This window comes from Plectropomus leopardus, chromosome 2 (genome assembly GCF_008729295.1).
Source record: "Plectropomus leopardus isolate mb chromosome 2, YSFRI_Pleo_2.0, whole genome shotgun sequence".
Taxonomy (NCBI): Eukaryota; Metazoa; Chordata; class Actinopteri; order Perciformes; family Serranidae; genus Plectropomus; species Plectropomus leopardus.
Genome location: NC_056464.1, coordinates 10,782,007 through 10,803,600, shown reverse-complemented (window position 1 = coordinate 10,803,600; position 21,594 = coordinate 10,782,007). Strand labels below are relative to the sequence as shown.

At 39.9% G+C, this 21,594-nt stretch overlaps 2 protein-coding genes across 2 annotated transcripts in view; one reads left to right on the top strand and one right to left on the bottom strand.

Annotated features, from left to right (window-relative positions):
* Window positions 1-276: 276 nt before the first annotated feature.
* Window positions 277-3,093, bottom strand: LOC121950243 (acidic mammalian chitinase-like). The gene is made up of 11 exons (XM_042496187.1): window positions 3,069-3,093; window positions 2,946-2,975; window positions 2,647-2,848; window positions 2,457-2,513; window positions 2,202-2,367; window positions 1,604-1,728; window positions 1,381-1,504; window positions 1,124-1,306; window positions 863-982; window positions 629-767; window positions 277-545 (listed from the first exon to the last, which is right to left on the bottom strand). Exons 1-11 carry the CDS (start codon window positions 3,091-3,093, stop codon window positions 277-279), a joined length of 1,440 nt encoding a protein of 479 aa, XP_042352121.1.
* A 12,867-nt stretch (window positions 3,094-15,960) lies between these two features.
* lrrn2 (leucine rich repeat neuronal 2) overlaps window positions 15,961-21,594 on the top strand; it is a 15,932-nt gene continuing 10,298 nt past the window's right edge. The window contains exon 1 of the mRNA XM_042496621.1: window positions 15,961-16,210. The gene's annotated coding sequence lies outside the window, so the exon portion shown is untranslated. The remainder of the gene's footprint in view (window positions 16,211-21,594) is intronic.

Here is a 21,594-nt window from a genome sequence, read left to right as displayed (position 1 = left end):
CTTGTTACCCATGTTTGATGATCTTCATTTTGCTTTAGTGATTTGTGTTGAATGATTTTTCTTGATTGACACAAGATACACACACACACACACACACAAAAAAAACGTTCAGAGATCTGAAGTTGCTTTAAATGTGATATTCATTTAGGTTAGAACATTGACAGATGTTACAAAGCTGTTCTTGAATGGGCCTTAGTTGGATGGTCTTATGTTACATGATTGTTGACCCAGCTCTTACTGTTAGGACAACCAGTATAAAGTTCAACTGTGGATTATTTAAGCCCAGTTGCAGCACTTGCAGCTGTCATCGAACACCAGGCCGGCAGCACAGTGCTGGACGTAGGTTTGTCCCTGGTTACACTCGTAGAAGTGGTTCTTGTTGGTTGGGTCAGGGTAGACTCCGTTAGCCTTGCCAGCACAGAAGCCAGATACTGTGCTGCCACCATCAGGGTGGTGGCCATCAGGGATTTTGCCACCACCTGTTGGTGGGTTAGCGTGCCGGGTTGGTGTCACAGGAGGCAGGGGGACATTACGGTTAGAGCAGGCTGGGGAGAGAAATTAAAGAATTGGATGGAAGGATGGAAACAGCCTGAATATGTGTATGTGTGAGTATCTGTTTCATACGTACTAGTTCCAGTTCCCAGTCCTCTCTTAATGGTGCTGATCAGGGGGTATTTTCCCTGACCGCAGAAAGTGCCGCTGAAGTCATCCAGATCCAAACTCCAAACCATGGCTCCACCGAAACCGCTCTGCTTCAACCAATCAATCTGTAGAGTGGATAAGAGGTGAAACCAAGTGTTAAATAACTTTAAGACATAAAACTATGTGAAAGGAATTAAAATAATGAAATACAACTTCATACCTTGATGTTGAAACTCTTCACGTTGTCATATCCAACCCAGGTCTGCTGGTTGTAGGCATATGGCACGTCCTGGGGGGCATCCCAAGCCTGAGTGGCTCCTTGCTTCAGGAAAGTGCAGATCTGAAGGGAGGGAGAGATTACATGTTAGGAATCTACACAATACATGTGCAAACAATATGTTGTATGTTGTGCGTGTGCATACAGTATGTTGTCCTATCTTATAGTATATGCATGGAAAGACTCTGAAAAGGAAGCACAAACCTCATAGTAAGCCCAGAAGCCAGCCTGACGGGTGAAGGGTCCAGCAGGTCCAGGTCCACTGGCGGGGGCTCCCACAGCAGTGTTAGAGGAAGCCAGGCGGAAGGTGTGACCGTAGGTAGGGAAACCAACCAGCAGCTTCTCAGCTGGGGCACCATTGCTCTTCCAGTAGTTCATGGCATAGTCCTACAAATGAGCGAGGCATGAGCATCTGTCCTACAATTTAAAATGATGTTTTTTTGGCAGGAGGCGTCACTCACCACATTGAAGTAGATCATGGCTCCCTGGTCAGCGGGGCCCTTGTACAGAGGGCTGTTCTCTCCAACGTTGTGCTCCCAAGAACCATGGAAGTCGTAGGTCATGACATGGAAGTAGTCCAGCACACTGGCAAACAAGACAAGAACATTAATGTGTAGTAATGATGGTCTTCTATACAACGAAGGTGAGGGTATGTAATGTTTGCACGTTTGCTCAATGGCTTACGCTCCAATGGCGGCAATCTGGTATCCAGAGTCGATAGTTCCCTTTCCAGCAGAGACAGCAGCAGTCAGCATCAGACGGGGACGGTTGGTCTTCTTGCCCTCCTCCTCAAAGGCGCTCATCAACTCCTACAGTTGGGTGAGGGAAGAAACAGTTATAGCTGTTGTATTCCTGAGTTGGTTTAACAACGTTTGTTTTAACAGCATTCAATAATTATATTTTCAAAATATGATCTTAATATAAAGCCTGGGCAGATTTCTTGACCAAAGTCCATACAGTGTCCTTAGAATGAACCATTTATACCTACATAATGGAACGGGTCCTCTTCCTCAGAGTGTGCCGTGTGGCCACCATGTGGCCCAGAATAGACAAACCAAAAACCGTTTTGGTTTGGTCATTTGCACTTTTGCATCTCACACAGGGGAAGTTTCAGTTGGTTGCAATCTTCAACCTCACTGCTAGATGCCACTAAATCTCACACAAGACCTTTAAAAAGTTAAATCCTACATACAGTGTACAACCACAGTAATGCTGACTTGTCTAGTTTCACCTACAACCTGAATTCTTCTATAGCCAGAAATTGAAAAGCATTATGACTGACCTGAACCAGGATGGTGTAGCGCTCCTTATCCTGAGGTGGGGAGCCACGAGAGCCAGGGTACTCCCAGTCGATATCCAGACCATCAAACTCGTACTGACGCAGGAACTTAATCACGCTGTTGATGAAGGTCTGACGATTGGCAGCAGAGGAAACCATAGCGGTGAACCTGGAGACAGGAAGACAGTCAAAGGACTTCTACCTGTGCTACAAGTCCCTCTTGGTAAGAGTAGTGATCTTCACTTCATTACGACTTACTTGGCAGTACCAAAGTTCCATCCTCCAATGGCCAGCAGAGTCTTCAGATTCTTGTTGCTACAACCAGCAAATACATTACTTTAACCACTTGCATCTCATCTGTGTTAATGCATGCCTATACCTATTAATGTGTGTTTTCAGGTATGCTGGAGTATTAGTACTATTACTATAAGCATTTGTGTGTACTAACTCGTTCTTCAGGGCCTGAAACTGTCCATAGAGTTTCTCATCGTCCCACTCGTAGGTCTTGATCATGTTGCCGTCCATTCCAGCAAAGGCATAGATGAGGTGGTCACAGAGACATGGGTCAACGTTGGTGGGGAAATACTTACCTGCTCCAGGACGGTACTGTCCCCAGTTAGTGAAATAACAGGAGAGGATGTAGGATGATCCTGCAACATATGGAAGAAGTGCTCTTACATCAGGTTACCAACCTAAATGTGTTTACTGAAATCACATCAACACTGAATAGATGAAGGATGTAATTACCTAGCTGCACGTGCAGCAGGAGAGCCAGTCCTGCAGAGAGAGGAGACAGAATTAGAGAGGGTGAAGCAGAGGAGGTTCAGTAGTTAATGAGAATCTATTTTTTTAGCATGGAGCTCAGCTTACCAACGCAGATGAGTAGCTTGCCCATGGTGCTTCTGTACAACGATCTGGAGACCAGTGGACTCTTTTATACTCCTGGGTTCCCCTCATATCTGCGTTATCTTTATGAATACGTTTGATGTAGTTTGCCTTTACAGCAAAACCCAAAAGTCAAACGCCGTCATTTGTTTGGTCAAGACCAGTGTTGCATTGGATTTACGAAAAGCACTGATAACCTTCAAGTGCCTTTTGATAATGATATGATTCGATTTAAGTAGATATTTTCAAGGTTATTTTTTGTGGCTAAAAAGTGCAGGACACATCGACAGATTCAAAGTATATACTTTCTTTACAGATATTTCCACCAAGTGTTTCTATGTTGTGAGCACATCACTGGTCCATGAAATATTTCTAATATTCTTAAGTAACCTAAATATTTCTTACACAGCATAATTTGGGTTGCAGCATTTTCCGTTTACATAAGTTGTTTGATAGTGATGTTTACTAAGTTGTCCTTAAGTTCTCTGCTGCATGCTTTAACACCCTTGGACATGGTTTAATAGTAGTTATCTCTGTTTGTCTGTCACCTGAAATAAACTGCATTGCCATCACATTGCAGTGGAAAGAGGCCTTTAGTCCTTTCCTGTCCTTGAATGTAGCCCAGGTGATATGTGACTGTAATGCAATGTGAGTCGTAAAATCAGTTTTACACTGCCTTTGCGATATCTCTAAATCATTAAAATACACTGACTGATCATGTTTTATGCTCAAAGCTGTCTTGCATGCTCCAATGAAAAAGATAGAATAAATTAATAAACAGTATGTGAACGCCAGTTTTCATTAATTCATTAAATGAGACACACTCACTCTAAAGAGGTTGATACATTAAAAACCCACATATTAATCTCTGAGAAGTAATATGTGTGTGTTATTTGTATCATGAAGTAGTTTAAATAAAAACAGACAAATTTTAAAATGTTTGATTGTAAGATTTAAAAAAAAAACAGAAAATGTGCTTTATAAATAAAAACACATTTATGTATCTAAGTAATGTTAGGCATGGAATAGAAACATGAATAACTATCAATCATCTGCATAAAGTAAAATCTGATATGCTTTTCTTATTTTTTTACGTTCATATGGAGGTGAATTATTTGACATTGGAAGGAAGTTCAAAAGCCAAGATAACAGGGGCAACTAGGGGCTTATGGGGGCACCCTGACCACCATTTTTTTAAATGGACTATATAGAATTTCAACAGTGATTACAAAAGGATGTAAACATATTGTCATTCCAAATACTCAGTTGTCTGTCACTGTAAGTTCTGTTCACATAGATACATTGGTATTCACTGTAGTAGTTGATATAGAAAATTAGTTTTTTTACTACTGCACAATACTGTGTTTATAAAACAAAACACATATTAATTTTGTAAATATGTATAGTGCACAAAGATTGAGTTGACGGTTCACATATGAAGCATTTAGGCAATGTTGACAAGGTCCAGCAGTAACCTGCTTCACCTTCAATGTTACATCACACCTGGGAGCACGGGAATTACAGGTAACTGTACTTTTAATGTACACCTCCTCCCTCAACGTGGATGGGTAGAGTGTTTTTTTTTTTTACGTATTCCAACCAGGGCACAATTTCAAATAGCAACCTTCCAATCATATGCTTATTCTAGATCCAAGGTATGTACTTAACATAACATACTAAATTTTAAGTTTTGTAGACTAGGTTTACAAAAGTGAAGTTATGTCGATTAGGTTTTAAAAATGAAATGACGTACTTTAAAATAACTCTTTATTTGAGTTCAGACAGGACACAAACAGTGGTCTCCTGAGGGTAAGTCCTGTGTTTTTTTTTTTTTTGATCCATTGACCACTCCAACCTGCCTGCTTACACAGATTTTTGGTCTTTAGAATAGTGACATCTTAACAGTTAGCACATTAGTCACATGATCGCAGCCTCCCTGATTACATGGGTTATTACTGATTACATGGGTTGTATACAAATTCTGGTGGAATGCTTTTCATAGGCATAGCCTGTGTATGAAGAGTGCATGAGAACCAATAAAAAACCCACAGAAAAGTGAATCACATTACTATTTTTGTATTGCGATAAAGGCTAGAAATTAAGAGTCAACTGCCATGCTTGCAGATCTGTGAGGCAGTATTAAGAAATGGCACTGCTTTCTGAGTTAAATGCTCATGTCAGCAAGCGAACATGCTCACAGTAAAGATGCTAACATGCTGATGTTTGGCATCCATCAGGATGTTTCACTTAAAAACCAAAAGTGTCAACTCAATGGTGGTGCTTCAGAAAAACAACTGGATGACTGATTTGCTTTATGGTAGCACTAAAAAAGTCATGGGAATCCACCATCATTAGAATTAATCCTCTGGACACCTTGAATATTGGTCCTTAAATTCATGGCAATCAATTCGATAGCTGTAGAGATATTTCAGTCTGGACCAACCGACATTGTCAGCCCCAGATCCACACTGCTGGGATAACAAAAAAAAAAAAACATACCATCAACACTGAGCCAGTGTCTGCTTTGTGGATTGCTACACTACAGGTTTTCACACATTGCCATGAAATGCCATTTCCAATAAACACATAATCACCTCAGCCAGTCCTTGCTTTCAATTGCTTTTCACTCTAAATATAATTTGAGTGTCAGCAGCTAAGTATTATCCCTGCTAACAACAGCTCAGCGCTAAACTACATGATAAACACAGTGAGAAAAATGCCAACCTATTGCATGAGAGTTTCAGCATACTGCAGTTCATTCAGCCCTTGGAGTCTATACATTGCCATTGTTCTGTGTGTTTGCCTCGCTGTTGCATCATAACTCAAAATGGCAATGTATAATAGGTTGATTTTAAGAAGATTTTTCTTTTTATATTATATAGTAGGACTGTAGTTTTCATATGTGGGCTCTTTGAAATGTCCCCCCAGGGTTTTCCTTTTTATGTCAGCAGATGTGATTTGAATACATTTGGATGGAGAATGTAATGAAGTAAATGTCTGGCCAATATTTAAAATAATGAAGATAAGAATACATATAGTATGTGTATGATTGTTTTATGAGAACATGGGCAGACCGAAACACTACCAAATCTCACCACCAGAGAGAGTCAATAAGCCACGTACAGTCCATTGTGGTCTATTTTGAGTAACATGGTCAAACAATGAGAGACTATTTCTTTCTGATACAGTTTAGTTTCTGCACCAGTATTGGCATCTTCTCTTTCAGTTAGACAAAACGTTCATGTACACTGAGAGCAAGACAAGCGTTAACCTCTGAAACATCAGATCCCATTCTTTTTTTTTTTTACTGTAGAGATTAATTACATTGAACTGACTGAACCACAAAACCAAACTCTTTCACCATGGCAACCACCATGCACAGAGGACCGACTATGTAAATACAGACCTGTTACCATCTCCCACGCTGTACACACACACACACACACACACGCACACACAAACAAACTGTGTTAGTTAATCGAAATATGACACAGGAAAATGATCATTTAATATTGATCTTTGTGTTGTCGACTATGATGGAGAGACAATATGACGCCACTGAAATAAACCCACCTCTCCAGCTGTATAAAATGACACACTACATGATAATGGTGAGGCTCTAATTACTTTACATTAATTTCTATGTTCAGGTGTGTCCCAGCAGGGGAGCGGGTTTGATTAAGTTGTTTAGTTGGCAGTCGCTGTCTACAGTGTGTGTGTGTGCTTGTGTGTGTGTTTGTGTGTGTGCATGCGCACACAATTATTCTTGAGCCTGCAAATTTCCTCAGAGATGTAGTGCACATTTAAAAGGACAGTTCACCCCCAAATCAAAAATAAATATTTTTCCTCTTACCAGTTGTGCTATCTATCAATCTAGATTGTTTTGGTGTGAGTTGCAGAGTGTTGGAGATATTGGTTGTAGAGATGATGTCCTTCTCTTCAATATAATGAAACTATATGGCACTCAGCTACTGGTCCTCCCAGCATCCCAAAAAGGGAAGGGGAGCAAGACTGAGCTATCCATCCATCCATCCATTTTCTTCCGCTTATCCGGGGTCGGGTCGCGGGGGCAGCAGCCTAAGCAGGGAAACCCAGACTTCCCTCTCCCCGGCCACTTCATCCAGCTCTTCCCGGGGGACCCCGAGGCGTTCCCAGGCCAGCTGAGAGACGTAGTCTCTCCAGCGTGTCCTGGGTCTTCCCCGGGGCCTCCTACCGGTGGGACGTGCCCTGAACACCTCACCAGGGAGGCGTCCTGGAGGCATCCTAATTAGATGCCCGAGCCACCTCATCTGGCTCTTCTCAAAGGCGGAGGAGCAGCGGCTCTACTCCGAGCTCCTCCTGGATGACCGAGCTTCTCACCCTATCTCTAAGGGAGAGCCCAGCCACCCTACGGAGGAAACTCATTTCGGCCGAAAAGACTGAGCTAACTCAGCATATCCTCTCACAACAGTTTATGTGATATCTAATGAATTTGCTCTTGATGAATGACAATACATACTTAAGTAAAAGTTACATTGGGTAGGTTTAGTAAAAGTGGTGATGACATACCTCAAAATAGCTCAAAATTCACTTGGTTTAATACTATTCAAAACCAGTCTCGTGGGTAAAAGGCCTGCACTTTTGACCCATTTGTCACCCAAACTCTCCTGCTTAGGCTGACTACTCCCTTCTTTACTCTCATCAGCGCATTGGTCATGTGATTGCAGCCTTTCTAGTTACGTGGATTATACACTCATTATTTGCTCTAGATTACATGTGCATTGCTTTTTGTAGGTAAACATACAAACGGTGTTAAGATGAGCCTGGCTAGCTGATGTACAGTGTAGCTAAGGAAGACGCCATGAATGTTTACAATTGCGCTGCAAGAGCATGAGCTTCTCGTCAGTGAGTAGATGCACGCTTTCTTTCGCGCTGTAATACGGTTGGGGGGTGTAGTTTGGTACAAAGAAAATAGTTCCCATATGAAACTGATCACAGCAAGGTCTGTGTATTATCTTGAGTAAGCGGTCATGATTTCTGGAAAGAGACCTTGCTGTTGAGTTTTTAAATGTATTGTTTGGGCACTTTGAGCATCACAAGCCAAATACCAACTAGTTCCATAGTATTTGAGTAAACACCTCTACGACTGCTATCTCCAACACTTGTGGGGTGAACTATACCTTTAAGGTGTAAAACGCATTAAATAGTGTTTTTGATTTCTGCTTTAGTCTGGAAGAATGTAAAAACAAACAACAACAAAAACACTTCACACTACAGTTTGATGTCACTCTGTTATAAAAAAAAAAGTGAACACTGTGCAAACTGTGAGCAGCATTCAGTGTTCAGATCCCTCTATCTGTCTCTGTCCCTCTGCGCTCTCCCATCGTCCACCCTCCCCTCCCTGCCATGGGCAGGCTTCGCAACAGCCCCTTGCCATTAGATACTGCTGAGCTTGTCACCATGGCAGCAAATTCTCAATCATTTTCTCTCTGACATGTTTCTATGTGCACACACTCTCGCAAACTCACAGACACAGACACACACGTTCAGCTGTTGTGCTGTGGGAGGGCTGTCCGTGAGTCCTTGAGTGTTCCCAGATCCAGCTGGTCCACGTGTGAACAGAATTCATGCAGCGTGCTGTGACAGGGAAGACATGCTGTGCTACACATTCACATGTCACATTTTCAACATTTTCACATGCAACCTGTCATGTGCCGTTATGCGCTATCGTGCATAGTGTGGCAGAATTTTGCACACCAACTGTGTGTGTGCATGTAAGCTTTTTCTGATATATGAGTCACATTCCTAAACTTGACAGATAGGCTTGCTTCTGTTCAGATGTGCTGGGAACAAAGAGTCGATTTGCTAATAATATCAGTGATTGTGATTTAGGACCTTGACTCACTGAAGGCACATTTGTCACGTGGGTTCAGAACACTGTCAGTCTCTGTGTCACTACTGCAGCAAGGATGAGGAACAACTACTTTAATTTTACTTTTTATTCTTACACTATGAGACACTCCCGATAGACTACGACAAAAACACGTTCCTTATTCAGTAGAAATATTTTAAAACAGATTTTAACAACAGCATCATACATGATACTGTTCAGCCACGTTGCAAAATGAAAGCGCTAACAAGAAAAGAATTAAACACCAGACGTGACTTGAATTTTCATATCCTGTCGATGTCCCAGGCAGTTGACGTCAGCTCGTGGAAAACAAAATGAACACGCGGAGGAAAAAAAGAAAAAGGTGATACAGAGAAAGGAGAATTGAGAGAGGAGAGTGAGATAGGAGGATAAGGCAGAGCTGATTTTCTTTCTCCAATAAAAGCGACAACCCCCCAGTGTTGCTATGGCGACCTCCTCTCTCTCCCTTCCTTTCAGCGAGCTTCCACTTATCCTTGCTGCCTTTCAGTCAGCAGGGCATGTGGGTGTGTGTGCTTTTGTGTGTTGGCTCCTGAATGAATCAAGCAAATGAAGGGGAAAGCCATTAGAGAGCCAAGTCAAACTGTTTCACACACACATATACACACACACAAATACACATAAATACATAATAATAAACCCACAAGCAGCAAAAATGCTTCATACTTTTAAGTTAACTAACTTCTCTGTTCTTTCTGCTCAGTCTCTATTAGTTTGCTCTTTCTTCCTACAGTATATTCTGCAGTAGCCGCTCTCTATCCTCTTTTTTTTCTCGCTCTTTCACAGCCACTCTGCCTGATTTTCAGTTACCACACACCCACTCAAATACACACAATCTTCTCCGCCGCTACTCTCTGTAAATATGAACTACAATAACAAGAAAAATGACGGGGATGAGTATTTTTTTCCCATTAGCGAAAGGTCAATGATCATAAAAGCGAAAGGTGAATCCTATACCATGGAACATAGGCACTTCAAAATCATAACAGGTCTCAGGACATCACAGTTGTGAAGTATGCAATGTCTACAAATTAAACTGTCATTCCAACATTTTGCTGGATAAAGAAGTATCAAGAGTGCTTTACAATGCAAGTATCAGAAGAGGGCTTCACTGTAGATACACTTGTCCCAACTCAGCAGAGGCAGAGTAGGGCGTGTGGGAGGTATGAGGGGGCTCCAGCCCTGACAGGTTTTTCAAATACCTTCAACTTTGTGTCATTCAGATAATAACATATGCCCACGTTGTTCATGCTAATTCCCTATAGAAAGTGAATATAAATGTGTATATGTTTTTCTTTTGGCCTAATATTCCATTCAGAGTATTGACGACCAAATTTACTCGGCATTGTTGGGGATCCTTGATTTGCATTTAGAGCAGCTCAGGTTGTTGTGGATTTAAATGTAGCAGATTTGTCAGCTAAACATTCATTCTGTTAACTCTAGTCGAGCACAGTATCAAAAAAGTAAGTTTCAAGATTTGTAATGTTGTTTACCCCTCAGTCCTACCTTGCTAATGTTGCAAACTTAAAATACTAACTTTTTTTGTTTGCTTCAGTTTTTGATTCTTTTAGGTAGCAGGAGTCAATTTAGTCAATATTTGTTGTGTTATGGTTTCAGAATGATGAAGACAGTTGGAGAAAAATTTAATCTAAAAAGGATCCATGGGATGTTTTTTTTTCTTGGAAACTATCATGTTTTTTCCAAGATGATGTACAGATTTTGTTATTTTATCTCACATTGCTTGAAAAAAAGAGCATTTAGCCATAGGTGCAGATTTCAGCGGTTGATGCAAGGGACACGTTCCCCTCAGTATTTAGAGCACCTGCATTTGTTTCCACCAATAAAAACATGAAAGTAGCAGAGGACCTTTATTTTAACAGAATTTATAATATTTACACAGTAAACAGATGCAGCAAAGGCACAAATTGATGCAGAAAAACACAAAACAAGAATGCAGGAAAATAAGTATTTAAGGCTCAAAGTTGTTTTGCAGAGGACCCCCAAACCCCAAACTTCATGTATGCCCCCCTAAATGTCGAAAAGAAACTAATGCCCTTAGCTAAGGGGAGCCTGCCCCGGACTCCCCTAAGTTTGGGCTGATTTGCCTCATCTTCTAGTCTCAAGTAAAAATACATGAGCGCACAATCATGGCCACATACTGCACACCTTTGTATAAAATTAAGTTAATGTATTCATATACAGAAACTGATCAAAGGTTGTGTGATTCAACATCAGCACAGGGCTGTATTTTTCATCACTGACCAGAGGCTTCGTTTCTATACACCTCCCTCGACGCATCACATGCGCCTCATTTAATAAGCTCTCTTAGTGCTAAAATAAAAAATGCATGTCCTCATGCAAGTTTCTGGCAGTTTCCAGCATCGTTTGACCCAATAAAGACTCTGGATGTCACGTCCTTTTAGTCTGACTGAATGTTTAATAATGTTTAAAGCACACATCAAATCAAACTTTCAGTGATTTTTGTATTTTATTGCATAGTTTTTGAATCCTTTGGCAGCAATCAATAGAGTTGAGCTGAGCAAAAAGGGTGGTTGAGGTAATAAAAATAATTTAGTATTTATGCACATTTGAGGTTTTATTGCAATCTTCAGATACCCTCTAGAAAGAACCAATCCAAAACACTTGTGATATTATTGCTGCTGAAAGCTTTAGGACTGCACTGTAACAGCCTGTACATTTTAATGGTTCTGACTGGCAAGATCTCATTATCTCATAAAATAGACATTTGTATTCATGTCTGATGATTTAAAGATGTGATTTGACATATACACATTACACTCCACTAAGTCCAGAATGTATCTTTTTATATATGCTGCCAATGCAGGGAGACATGTGCTCTGATAAAACAGTTCAGTCATTACATGTAGAGCGTTGTGCATGCACCAAAATTCATGATCGATTTCTTGCATTTGAGTACAACTTTAGGAGTGGTGCCCTGCAGTAATACAGGCAAGAAGAGGCACTGAATGAACAGATTTATTCAAAATAGCTTTGCTTTGTTTGAATAAAACATAGGTAATAATGTGGTTAATTTTGATTCCAGGATTCTTTCCACAAGCATCCTAATTGCAACAGATGACACATGGGGACAACTGATGTAGCATCAGAGAGCAAGTAAGAGAGGGAGAAAGGGAGAGAGAAGGAATTTACTTTAAATCTGCAATGACAGATTTTTTTGGCCACTTGGGGGCAGCGAAAACAAGCTGCAAACATAACATTGAAATGTTACTGTTGCATAAAGTTGAAACATGACAGCAAACAGTTGGCTATTTGTGTTTCCAGGTACGGATCAAATTGATCGAACATTGGAGTCATCTTATTTAGTTTGGATCATTGGTGTGGTTTGTTGGCTTTGGATGGAGATAAAACGCCGGTGGACTGAGTGGCAGAAATGACAGGCATTTCCCCAGCAACAAAACAAAGTGGAATACCTAGCTGATCAAACATCTATTCTGTAGGCTATCTTTGTTTCTTTTGCAGCATCTTTGTGCTTTTTATGTGCATTTATTTTTTGTTAACTGAATTGTTCATGTTCACATAAAAAAAAGAAGGATTTTAGGACTTTTTTGTTGGATGGAGCTGCTGGCTGTAGTTGGAAATAACACTGATGACTGTAGGGATGGGGATCAAAACCCGGTTCTATTGAGGACCCAGTTCCACTTTTTTCAAAACTATAAATCGATTACAGTTGAGCTCATTGATACTGCTAGCAAGTCCCCTCCTGTAACGCACCATTACATCTTGAGTTGAATCACATCATTTAAATCCAACCACTGATCCGATACATCGGTTGTACATCAAATTAAACCTAAATGCACTGTCGACTGTCTTCAGGTTGAGAAAACTCCTTCATAACTGGCACAGTCTTCATCATCATCGTCTCAAAGCAGCAGCGGTAAACACACCAAAACTTTGTGGCAAGTCCCGTCAGTTAAAAATAGTAATCCAACATTGAAATCCAAGTTGAAATCGGCAGGATAAGAGCTAGTTAGCTACCAAAAAAGGCAACCCAGGTTTATAATGACCCCACCCACTCTCTTCATTCATCATTCCAGCTATTGTCATCTGGAAGGAGACTCAAGGTCCCACTAGCCAGAAAAAATGGGTACATAAGGTCAAGTCAAGTCAAGTCAGTTTTATTTATATAGCCCATTATCACAAAACATGGTTTGCCTCAGAGGGCTTTACAGTGTACGACATCCCTCTGCCCTTAGACCCTCACATCACCCAAGGAAAAACTCCCCAAAAAGAACCCCTGTAACGGGGGAAAAAAAAGAGGGAAGAAACCTCAGGAAGAGCGGTAGAGGATAGTGAGGGATCCCTCTTCCAGGACGGACAGACGAGCAATAGATGTCGTAAATAGCAAGTGACAATCATGGCAAAAAAGGAAAGAGAAAGAGAGGGGGGGAGAGGGGAGAGAGAGGGGGGGGGGGGGGGGCACAGAATAAAGGTCATTAGGTCATAAGGTCATTGTTGCCCTCTGCTGTGACCAACCTCAACAGACACATAATAAAGTAACCTCTGCCCCCACACCCTGTCCATGAGCACCTCTGCTGTTAAACACCTATTTATGTATTTATGAATTTTTACTGTCCTTCAAATTATCTGATCTGTTTTATCTTGTCTATTTTATCTTAGTGGCACTAATTTTGTATCTGACCAGATGTCTCCCCTTCTGTTCCTGAGTTATGACATTAGTAATGGCCAGAAAAGTATTTTTTCAGATCATTATGATGTTGCAGTGAAGTTGACCCTTTACCTTTGGGATATAAAATGTGCATAAATTCTTGAGTTACAGCCAAAAACATTTTTTGCGAAGTCACAGTGACCTTAATTACTTCATCTTTAAAGTCCGCATAAAGTGATAATTAAAATGTGTTCTGAGTTTGTCACATCACAGAAAGATGTGTTATTAAACACTTTACCAAATTTGAATGACCAAAAAAAAATCACCAAGTATGTAAAAGAAGGTCTCAAAATCATGAAAAAATGCACAGTATTCTCTGATCTGAAACGCTGGGAGCGTGTCTGCTGGAGGAGTGGAGGCCACGCCCAATCGCAGGACGATGCTTCTCGCTTTTATATTGCTACATAGTCAGGGGTGGGGTTATGCAGAGTATAGCTCCAGTGCATCATCTAGCTATGGTTTTAGACCCGCCCAAAAAATCAGTCAACCGTCTAACTCCATAATTCACTACTACATAGTAAAGGGTCCTTGTAACATGTTTTCAAAAATCAGTTTCCAATATTTACAATGTGTTTTGAAACAAATCTCTGAACTCACTTTACACGGACTTTAAATCAAAGTGGATGTTTTTACCACATTTGAAGAAATCCCCTCGAGGTGTTCTTAAGACATTAACTCTGATGGAGACAGATGGACAGGTAGACGGATGGACGTATGGGTGGACAACACGCTGTAGCCTGCACAGAGGCGTTAAAATGACTGCATCAAGCTTAAAATTACAGACTCAACTGATTCTGTGTTGAGACCTGTCAGGCAGCAGGAGGCAAAACGGGGGACTCACTACAGACTGATCATAGGGACCACTGTGAAACACACTTCAGCCATGTTATGCTGCATGAGCTGCCCACCTCACCCACCATCACATCTCACTGCACTAATCTGACACTCTGCTTTAGGTTTTTAAGTTGCACTTACTCTAAAAAAAAACAACCAAAAACACACACACGTGCGTCTCTGAATTAACAACTCCTTGTTCAAACCTCTGCTTCAGTGTCCTCCTGCCTCACATACAATATTTCTACAAACTGTGAACTGTCTTCTACTGCCAAATTAATTCTCACAGGGGATTACTTGCTATGCTGCATGCATGCTATTTATCATGTTACTGCTGTATTTCTGCAGCCTGGAGCGATCCACCGAGTGGAGTTATATCTTTACTCTAGTACAGTCCAACTGTATTGCCTTCCCTTATTTTCAATATATAGTCAAAGTAATGGAGTATGTCATTCCTTACAGAGCTAGCAAGTTATTGAAAATATATGCATACTGCAGTAGATCTGAGATCCTCTCAATGTCTGCACACATCGTGAACATTTTTCTTTTCCTTTATACATAAATCACCACCACCTGTCAATGTGGCATTATACAGAAGCTGTTAGGAGAGCTCTTTAAAATTAAATATCAAAACTACAGAATCAAAAAACACTGAGACTGTTGGAATAAGAGAATTAGAATAAATAACTAAATACCTAAAGTCAAATCACATCAACTACACCCAAATGCTTCTTTTTTATATTGTTCTCTCTTTTGTATCTGTTGTTGCTTACTATTCTGTACAAACTGCTAAATTACTTTATCTGTCTGGCTGGTTTTTTTTTTATTGTTTTTTTGTGTAATGATATAGACTTTTAGGCAAGATGAGATTGGAATAAGGCTCATTAAACCTTATCTTGTAGTTGTCTAAGCTCCCAAAATTACTTCAACCCACACAATAGAAAATTGAAATTTGAAATGCTGCGCTATGTGGTTTGCAAAGATTTGGAGACAATTTCACACTGAGACCTAACAGACATGAAATCGCTCAACAAGGCAGTTTTATGGAGAGATGTAAAGCTCTGAAAAGAGTTTCACACTCTCTGGATGAATTTAGAGACAATCACCACTGCAAAGACACATTGATGCAGGGATACATAAACTTTCATAGCTTAAACTGTGTCTCTCCTGCCTGTTGGTAACATTTGTAATCTCTGACCCGGCATTGTAAGCAGGTCTTTAATCTGCAAACGATGGCAGAAACCTCAAATGCCAGCAGGAGCCAAAGAAAAACTTCTCATCCAGAAAAATAACACACTGTAACTAACGCAAGTGGTTTCAGCTTGTGAAAAAGGGAAAAGAGTAAGAGGGAGAGAGTGAGGCAGGCAATAGGAAGAGAGGAGGAGAGATGAGAGGGACAGAAGCTCTGCTGCAGCAGAACACACCTCATCTCCATTTTAGCTGGAGGGAGAACGAGAGAGGGAGAGAGATTCAGTCTGTGCCAATTTACTCTTCAGCTCCAGTGACAGAGAGAGGAGAGCTAGGGGAAGTGATATTTCAGGAATCTTAAGAGATCCGCAAACGTGCAACTGAGAGGGAGACGAAGACAAAAAACAAAAACATCCCGGCACGTTTACAACAGAAAGAGCCAGCATATGAAGAAAGGAAGAGAGAGATGTAGTCTGTGCTTCAGTCGCGGTAAGAAACATGAAATTTGTTGATAGGATTTTCTGAGCAAACAGGTCATTGCAGCACTAACACAGAAATGCAGTCACTCACATGGACATGCAGCTGTGGATGCATGCACATTCACTCTGAGTGAAGGCAGTATTGATTCAAAGGTGTTGGTAGCAGGTGTTGGAAATGAAGAAGCTCAGGGGTCTTTTGTCAGACATCATATATGTGTGTCTGTGTGCATGCTGAACAGATTTAGCTGCAAGGCAATGCATCTGTTTTCCATTTTATTATTATTATTATTATTAGAATCTGCATTTAGCACCTATTTCTCTGTCATACATCCCTCTCTCCTGCACTCGAAATCCTCCCTCTCTCGCTCTCTATTCCGCCCTGTTGCAGTGTCTCTCTCTGTCGTAGCTGCACAGCACAAACAAACCTTGTACAATCAACTGTTTCATGCAAACATGTCTTTCTACTCCTTACCTATTGGTGTCCCTTTACGCATTTGAAAATGTAGAACTTAAAAGCTTTTCTGCTGCTCTTTCCGGCTCTTTCTCTTAAAGTAAAGTCAAATGGAGCCAAACAAGAGGAACGTTTGGTTTTATCTTCTGCAGTAGAAATAACAAGGATTTTTAATTACTGTTTTTGTGTTTTTCCCATCCAGCAGTGGCTCTGAAAACTTTCAAGCCATTGACTTCCTGATAGTTGCCCATTAGCGCAGAGAGACCACCATCTAATTAATTAGCTACACCTGACAGTCTAAGTTAAACCAAGAATTGCACAGCTACATTGCAAGAAGCACTTCTGGCACTTAAAGAAAAGTCAAAAACTCTAGAAAGCAAAGGTTTGTGTGTGAGTGTGTGCAAGGTTATAATGTCGCTTTTAAGCCACTTCACTCAATAACTACAGAACTTGTTTTTTTTGTTATCTTGTAGCAAAATATGAAGTCTGGTTCATCCACCTAATCATTAGCAGACAAGTAAACCAGACAGGCTTGAATGTAGACAGGAACTTGTTGTAAATGCCAAGTGCTGTGAGGTGGCTACACAAATGACAAACTGCCAAGAAAGTCTTGCAAAGGTAAATGAATTGGTTGCCATCTTTGACACATGTACACACAGTAAATAGTCAAGGTTTGGCAAATATCAACAGGCATCGGGTGGGTGGGTGAAGCACGCAGAAAATCCATTCATACATGAGAGAATAATAAAGGTATAATTTGTAATTTCTACCACTAGGGGTCTCTCAACCAAAACAATAGCAAATGAAAGACTTTGATTAAGTTGTAAAGTAGCACGGGATCATGGGAGTTGTTGTCTTCATTGTTAACCATTTGAAACCTGAGCAATTTGGCTTGTTTCTTAAAAAATAAGCGAAGAATCAATGAGTAATGAAAGAAGAAATTACCCAAAAACAACCCAACTGAAAACAGTAAAAATTACCTTAAGATTACAAAACAAAAAGCAAAACAAAAACAAAATGAAAATGAAAAAGAAAGTTAAAAAAACAAACAAGTCAAACAAGACTTGGAAAAAGTGCTTTAAAAAGTATAGACATTTTCTCTGGCATTTTAAGAATAATTTTGTAAATCTACTAATTTCATGCAATCCGTGAAACATTTCTTACCAAGCTCCTTATTGCCTTTTTCTCCATGTTTTTAAAAGAAACTGCATCAATTTGCTGAGGGTTAAATTCTTGTGACAGGCATCTAAAAGCAACACCAGAAAAGTGCTGTCACTCCAGGTTTCAAAGGGTTAAATAACCACCTTTGCCAATGAAAATCAATTTGGTGTGACCTAGACAGAAATCCTGCAATAGTTAATGTAGTAAAGTTTTAATCACATTGAGTTCAGTCATATATTCATATTATGGCATTTCAAAGAAATAAAATGGTGTTAACTTGCTAACTTACCATTAGCATAAGATGAGTCCAAGTCATAGTCTATTGAAAACAGCTTAGTAATAAGCAGCATGTTGAACGTTGTTTCCCTCAGAGTGCCCAGGGGTCTGATCACTGATTGTTCCAACTCCCCGACGGATCAGCAAAACTTTCTGTTGCTGCCATCACACAGGCTATACCCTCGCTGCTGTTGGCAACTAGCCTGCTGACTATATTAAATTGTTTTTAAAAAATCAATTAATCAATAGAAGATCAATTTGAGGAAGTCTGTTCAAACAATCTTATTGTACACATCAGTTTTGTGGCTGGCATGAACCGCTATTCCTAAAAACACAAGTTGGCTTGATCATATTGTAATCACGTCAATAATTAGGTCTCTACTGGATTAATGTGTTGCAGAATAAAATACAATTAATGAAAAAATATGCTGTGTGTCAGGAAAAAAGGCTGTATTATTCTTACTGAATGTCATTCTGTGACAATGTAAGATTTCCACTGATGTATCATCCGGTGTGTCCCATGTTTCCTTTGAATTTAGAGCAGCTAGAGGGTGTAAAGGGAATATGACGCCATTGATAAGAGACTAAAGGAAATGCACTGTTACCTTTTATGACATTACAGATTTTCCTAGGTTTGAATATTGTTGGAAACAACTGGGACAATGTATAGTGCACAACTCAAGAAAATGTGTAACAGTTGTTTTTAGACATTTTAATGTGGAAATGCTCAATTTTGAAAGAAAAAGAAACAAAAATAAAACTGTTCAATGGAAATGTAGATAAATTACATAGTATTGATTCAGGAACTTCCACTGCAGCTGTCAGACTGAATATGAAAGTCAAACAATTAAGAAAAAAATGCAGAAGTCGGGTATACTGAGTAGAACTACATCATTTGAAAGAAAGCATGGTTTGCTTTGGACTGACTGCTGTATTAAAAGTTCATAGAAATGCAGTTGCTGCCAATACAGACAGCATGCAAGATAAAAAAAAAAAAATCTCAACCTCCTTGGCTTGTGACCCCTCATCATAAATGAGTCAAGGCTGAGATGCTTTTTTCCATCTATGGAATTTTTAGGGGCCTTAAATAATCTAGTCACAAGAATGAGGCAAAGAAAAAACAAATCAGATAATCAATGTTTTCATTATTTAAATCATTTTATAACCCTCTTTGAGGTTGGGAACCATTGGCATTAGATGTGTGTGTGGGTGTGTGATTAAAGGAGAGCACTACTGATTTTGCACATCAAAGTCTGTCTTGGAGAGTAGCCTACAACTGCATATGTAAATAAAGTTGTATGTAGCCTTTTGTGGCTCCGCGGGGAGGTTCATAAGGTCTTTAATTGCCTCAAGTGATGTCACTCGAGGTAGGGTTGGGTCTGAAGACTACAAGTTTGAAACTGAAAACATCTAAAAATGTGGTGTTAGAAAGCAGTTACCTCTGTAGCCTGCCCCTAATCTCTGCCCCAGGTTACCTTAGCCACTGATACCAGAATACCACAGATCCAGCTGTTGGCGGTCAGGTTACATTGTGGTTTATTCAGGTGGCAGGTTTTGGCGAAAAAAAAAAAAAGCGTGGAATGAAAAAGGTGATATTTTTGTTTTGTTGCATCAATTTTTTTTAACTTAATTTTTTTTTTTAAAAAAAGCTTTCCATCATAAGTCTTACAATGTTAAAGGGGTGCAATGCTAAATTGTTGGACTAATCCTTTAAGAGGTTTCACAAAATGGATGGATTAGTGGGAAAAGATTAATTTTATGTTAATGTTGCAGCTAAGACGTTTTCACTCCTAACAATGGCGTCTCAATTTCTACTCGTGCATATTTTCTACATGAATGTAGGTTTCGTCACAAAAACTACTTTGGGTTTAGGCAACAAACAAAAATACTTGTTTAGGATTGGCAAAAAAAGATAACGGTTTGGGTTGATATAAACATATTTGCTGTGTAATTCCACTTATGAAAGAAACTTAATGATTAGGACAGGTTTAAGGGTGTAGGTTGCGCATTAACATAAAAATTGGGGTGTTTTTGGGGTCCTTAGCCAGAAAATTCTGAGGATTAAACTATAAATACTGTGTATTTTGATTATTTTTTAATGTTTTTTTTCTGCATCAACTTACGGTTTAAATGGGGAACGAATGAATGAGGGGAAAGTGCCCCCACCCCCTCCAAAAAAAATCTACTCCTATGACATTATATGACATTAACTATGTAATGTATCCAAAACCAAAAAAATGTAATGTTTACACACGACACAAACACCATTCTCCTGGGTGAAAGTCCTGAGCTTGTTAAATCCCTGCCTCCTGTACTACTCAGACAGTTGTGTCTATACTCATTGTCATGGGTCTATATCAGAGTTAGTTGAAAGTCTGGTACGTCCCATATAGAAAGTGCCTTTTGTGACAGAATCATAGACACAAACACAAACGCCCACTGACCAAGCTGCTGAATTTGATGCCCTGGGAATGCGAAGAGGCTGTTAGCACATACGTCAGTCAAACAGTGAATATTGACTCTTACTGAGGGCTTGAGGGAATTTAGTGCAGTACAATTATATGCAGTCACTTTTTCTATTTAGATCAATAGTTTGAGAAAAAAGGGTCACTTGAGGTTTTGGATTGAGGTCAGTGCAGTTTTGTCTTTTTGTTATTATTACTCATCCCTGTATGGTCGGGGTATTGCTGTGGATAATTTATTAGCTCCTGTGCAGTCATACCAAAGTTTCAAAGAAATCTGAGTCAGAGGAGTCAGGGGAGTAATAAAGGCCACTAACAGCGAAAATATTCATCCTATTTATCCCAAGTGAAAAGATTGCGGAGAGCAGGGAAGGGACAGAGTTATGAAAGTAGCCGCTGAGTCATACAGATTTATTTCACACTCTTTTTCTAAATAGTTCAAATTACAAGGCAGCCCGTTGTATACACACATCCACACAGTTCTGCTTTTCTGAAACCGGCAAAAACATGGAAAGCTTTTGAGAGCAAATGACAAAAACGAGGGACATCAAAATTAAATGATGAATCCATTATTGAGCAGGTTGCTTATGAAAAGATGAGAGAGTGGAGATGAAAGTGAATGGCTGATAGAGGAGTAAGAAGAGCCCCAGGAGGTAAGAACGGCTCCTGTGTTTTTACTGTTACAGCTCAGCGCTCAGATAACGTGCTGCACTTAGTACACACACAGTCACTCACTCTGCGCCTCTCATACAATTGAACTACATGGTGTTTGAATACTAATCGCTTTTCTCTCCATCTCAATAACTGTGCTTAATTCAATCGGTCAATTCTTTCTCCTGCATGCGTGTGGAAAAGATTTGGCAAGCATCTCTCCGCAATTTCTCCTCATCTGTTAACAGACATTACAGCCTGCAGAGCTACACAGCACTTCCTGTTAGTCATGTTTTATTACACCAGCTGCCAGGACTGAAATACTTTGCAAGTGGCAGCAAAGGTTAAAAGTTCATTTCATTAAAACTTAAAAAAAAAAAACATGCAGAACTT

Excerpts from the sequence above, each read along its gene's own strand:
- LOC121950243 (XM_042496187.1), bottom strand. The coding sequence starts at position 3,093 with ATGGGCAAGCTACTCATCTGCGTTG. Across the intron at positions 2,514-2,646 it reads TTTCAGGCCCTGAAGAACGA|CAACAAGAATCTGAAGACTC; the intron begins GTTAGTACACAC and ends TGCTGGTTGTAG. Across the intron at positions 1,307-1,380 it reads CCATGATCTACTTCAATGTG|GACTATGCCATGAACTACTG; the intron begins GTGAGTGACGCC and ends GCTCATTTGTAG.